We start from the raw sequence: 4,650 nt of genomic DNA, 5'->3' as shown, positions 1-4,650 counted from the left end.
ATTTGGCTTCAGATTGCTTGGTGTAATGCTGCATGAGTTGTATCAAGTAATTTTATGATACACGTGTGCTTTTTGCTGCCCCTCCAGGTTGGCAGAGGAAGTGTAGCACCCAAGATTACATTCTATAATTCTTGACATTGGGTGAAAAAATGGGTTGCAGAATCATGGGAAAAAAAGAAAAGAACAAAACAAAAGCCCCCCCCCCCCCCCCCCCTCTCTTAACCTGCAGCTGCTGAAGGACGGGGACAGCTTGATCGTGTACAGGAGCAGCGCGGAGCCGCGGGCTCTGTTGCTTCGGCGCCACCCGTGTGCACACACGGACCACGGTGACGCTCAACCAGAACTTGTCCTCAACTTGGCTTATCCTCAAATCGAGAAATTCTCCAAATACTGCACCATTGTTCGATTGTTGTCGAAGGTTGCTGCAGGCCACCATCTCCTGCTCCAGCTGACCATCGAGGGCAATGACTTCTGGACCTTGCTGCTCAAAAGACACTTGCACCGCAGCACCGCCTGGGGAGGAGAGGGTCATTTTTCAGTGGGGTACAGGTACATATAGAATAGAACCACAGCCTGGGGAGGAGAGGGTCATTTTTCAGTGGGGTACAGGTACATATAGAATAGAACTAACAACAATATTGAACTCCACATTCTATGATAGGACTATGTATGTAGGACTTTGTATCAGGCTAACATCAATGTATCAAGTATGACATTTTGAGGGCATTACTAATGCTACCCAGTGAATTATTTTCTTCAAGACCACAACATACCTCTCGCTGCACCAGCAGATAAACATACTGTAATTCAGTCTGACAACATTTCTTACAGCAGTGGCAGTCAATGTTTTAATGAGTGAAACATTATTGTAAAAGTCTCTTTTCCCCTTGATCTTTTTTTTACTATGACAGTATTAGTTTACTTTAATTAGATTAATACACGATAATCAACACCAACTCTTTCTTCAATCAAGCAAACAGCCCAAACCTTTACCTCTTCTACAACAATTAAAGTTACAAGTTACTGTCGCGTGTTGCCATTATCTTGTAGCCTACTTGTATTATTTCCCACCACGGAGGACAGGCAAGAAGTGCAGTGTCGTTAGGCCAATCAGAGGCAGGCGGGGTGTTACCATGTCTATGCTCGGACGTAGAATAGATATACGCTTCCCAACCCGTCCTTGTCCAATAGGCACGTTAGCAGTGAGGAGACAGGGCAAGCTCTCCTTCTCCCCCATTGAGATGCATGTTAAATAATGGGATTTCTCCATAATAGATCATTTCAGTAGCAAGAGCATCAAAATAACACTAGAAATATGAGGAAATGACAGAGGGAGAAATCAACTTTTAACGACCACCCGACAGGAGTTTATGTTGCACGGTAGACTACGGTCATTAGTATTATTGCCATCACATGGGTGGGTCAGTCGTGTAACTTTCGACATTAAGCCATGTATATGTTCAACAACACAGCCATGCAAAATAACATTGACAGCTATGAGGTGGCGAAAGCTTGACCTGCATAGCAACAGTTGCTAAACTATTTGGATTGGCATTGGACAATCGCTTTTTTGGGTGGGATTTAGCAAAGGGCTAATTGTGATGATTGTTGAAAATGATACTGTATACAATAACATACACCAGATCTTACCTCCATGCCCTCTATCAGGTCTCCAAACACCACATGCTTGCCATCGAGCTGTCCATCTTGTCTGTTGTGATGAAGAACTGAGAGCCGTTGCTGTTTGGACCAGAATTGGCCATGGAGAGCTGTGCTATATGAACAAAAGAGAAGCCTAGTTAATACACACAGCAACAAACACGTTGACCTTACTCTAATTCAGCCCATTTAGACCCATCTGTGTTACCTTATAGCTTTAACCACTTTAACCATTATTTTATTTTAAACAATCTGTTGATTCATGCGTACATCAGGCACAGCATACATGCATCTGCTGTAGGGACAATGAAGTGTGGTGGCTGCACGGAGATGTAGATGTCATGGCAGAGACAATGAAAAGTGTGGTGCCTGCAGTGCCTACCAGAAAAATGCCCGTAGCACTTGCACTGGGTACAGGGCAGGCATACGTTCCGACATACTAAGTCATTAGTCCGACACCCTACCCCAAACCCCAACCTAACCCTAACCGCACACGGGATGCAAATCATGTCGGACCAACGCATGTCTGGAACAACGAGTGATTTACGCATGTCAGACTTGGTGTGTCGGATAAGCGTGCGCAGCGCACTAGCCTCGACGACCTTACAGGCATAGGCAAAACGTATGTAACTTAGTTAGCAGGAGTAGTTCACACAACAAATGACTTATTTTCTACCAATTACACACCCCATGAATACATGGAGATTTGTTTTTTGTTGTATTCCTATACCAATAATTTGATGGCCGGCAGGAGACTCCGGTAGACATTGGCATCTTTACACCGGTCATCAAAATATTGACCATATGCAGAAGCAGACCGCGGCCATCTTGCCATGTAAGTTAATGGCAGGGTGGTAACTAGGTGCAATTTCCCATTGACACCTGCCTAGATTACCTACCAACGACATCACAATAGGAAAGTCGAGCTAATAGAAATGACAGAAATCTGTTACTGGAGAGCTAGCATGCTGAAATAGAAGCCACTGTTCTTGAGGTTATACAATCTATGAGAACAAGTTTGAAATATTATTGGAAAATGACCAAAGCAGTCTCTCGATAATGCCAGTTTCCGAGTAGTCCACAGCCCGGCCTTTTGAGACAGGCAAGTAGAAGGAAAAGTGTACCAATTATAGGTTGACAGGTAGGTTCAACATGGGTGAGGTGGTCCAGGCAGATTCTAAAAAACAAATATTTACCCCTAGCCCTGCCCATATTGCACTTTGGGCAAGGAATCTATTCTCGAACAGGTACAGTATATGAAAGTTTCACCTTTTTTTTGGAATTCACGGGAAAATAATATAAAGGTAATGTTACCTCAGGAGAGAGCTGGGACTCTGGGGCTCTCCTGGTGAGAGGAAGCAGCAGCACTGGCCCTAGGAGGTCCCATGTGCGAGGCCAGGGGGTCCTGCAGCTGGCCTGGCATCAGGGTCACCCGCCTCATCATCTCCAGAGGGTCTCCCGTGGGAAGCTCCTCGTCTGAGACTGTAAAGTCTGGACCGAGGCTAGGCTGGAGGGGAAGAGAAAAACAAAAACTGGGTTTAACTAAAGGGATAAAAACGAGTGGGCGGGGAGGGGTGGAGTTTAGCAAGTGGGTCCCAAAACAATTTGACAAACCTCTAAAGATTATAATATAAAATAAATGGCAATAGCATTTTTTTCCTTTAAACTCTTTCACGTTAGTTCCATTGATCCAAGCCGAAACACAATTATTTGATCAAATAATACGGACAAAAATATTTCCTTTGTGTAAAATTTTGAAGACATTTAATCCAATATTTTTGGACGTGGCTCAACGGCCAAGTACATATCGACTTGGGTGTCCTTGAAAAGGTCCAGTTCTTCACTCACCTGGGGCTCCAGGGGGTAGGTGCACTTGAGGTGAGGCAGCAGAGTCTTGTTCCTCGCCTGCAGATCGGCGATTCTCTCCACCCCGTCGTACAGAGAACCTGGAGGAGGAATAGTACAAGCGAAATTAGTTGACATCAGAGCTCATAGAATGAAGCTAAATCAAACCTCATGACATGGAAAACGTAATCTTGCATTTGTAAGACAGCATGAAAGGTGCTCCCCACTATTGATCAGTTCCTAAACAATATAGCACAATATAGAATAAGGTATTATCACGTTCTTAAAACTATGTTCTCTCTCTTTCTACATCCAACCAGTTGAAGACATTTCAGACTGAGGCTTTTAACCTTTGCATTTATGGACATCCTAGGGTTTTAATGGAAGATGATTCTGAACATGCATTATTCTATCGTTTGACCAATTCAAATACTATCAATCTTCCAATTAGAATGCCAAACGCTCAGTGTGTCGCAATGTGACGCTTGTAGATGGGATTAGTCTTTGAAAGGCTGCATATATGGAGCCAGCCAGCAGCTCTACATCTGACCTCAAACCTTTAGATCTCCATATATGACATGTCAGAACAGGTTGCTTCTCGCCCTCAGGGCATCTTACTGGTTTTACTGTGTATACTTGACTCATCCAGCACCACAGCTCCATCTGATGGAGGGCTCTCGCCACCATACAGTAAATGCATTGTGAATGAGCAATAATATATAGCCGTTTTGGATCTGATTAATATTCTGATTTGAGCAGTTGGTGGCACTCACTCTGCGATGGGACGGCACCGCCGGAGGGTCTGCCAGGTGTAGCAAAGAGCTCTGTGGCCACGCCCATGACTCTTAAGGGGGAGGCGTCTTGTAGCTGCAGTACGGCCAACAATCCCTGATTGTCCTAGTGGTTAGGATTGGGGGGGGGGGGGGGGGGGGGGGGAACCCAGGCCAGGCCTTGCTTTTGGCCAGGCCTGGCCTATGTGGGTCCCCAATTTTGGAAGGGGGTGGGAGGGGATAGCTGGGGAAGAAAGATAACACAAGTAAAGTAATATAAATAAAACATAATTTGGTGTTCATATATTCAGAATGGGTAAGGTCTAGTGTTACATAATTCATATGTTATCCCATTCTGGGCGGGAACCCTTTGGTG

General features: G+C 44.8%; 1 protein-coding gene across 1 annotated transcript; it reads right to left on the bottom strand.

The window, feature by feature from the left end:
- Nucleotides 1-232: 232 nt before the first annotated feature.
- On the bottom strand, nucleotides 233-4,344 carry LOC306942601 (nuclear mitotic apparatus protein 1-like; the record flags this gene model as incomplete). The annotated part of the gene is made up of 5 exons (XM_079528608.1): nucleotides 233-513; nucleotides 1,651-1,774; nucleotides 2,974-3,166; nucleotides 3,508-3,605; nucleotides 4,278-4,344. 3 exons carry the CDS (start codon nucleotides 4,342-4,344, stop codon nucleotides 2,975-2,977), a joined length of 357 nt encoding a protein of 118 aa, XP_079384734.1. The 3' UTR covers nucleotides 233-513; nucleotides 1,651-1,774; nucleotide 2,974.
- Between the last annotated feature and the right edge of the window lie 306 nt (nucleotides 4,345-4,650).

The sequence above is a fragment of the Electrona antarctica genome (genome assembly GCF_951216825.1).
Source record: "Electrona antarctica genome assembly, chromosome: 18".
NCBI lineage: Eukaryota > Metazoa > Chordata > Actinopteri > Myctophiformes > Myctophidae > Electrona > Electrona antarctica.
This window is presented reverse-complemented; position numbering and strand designations above follow the sequence as displayed.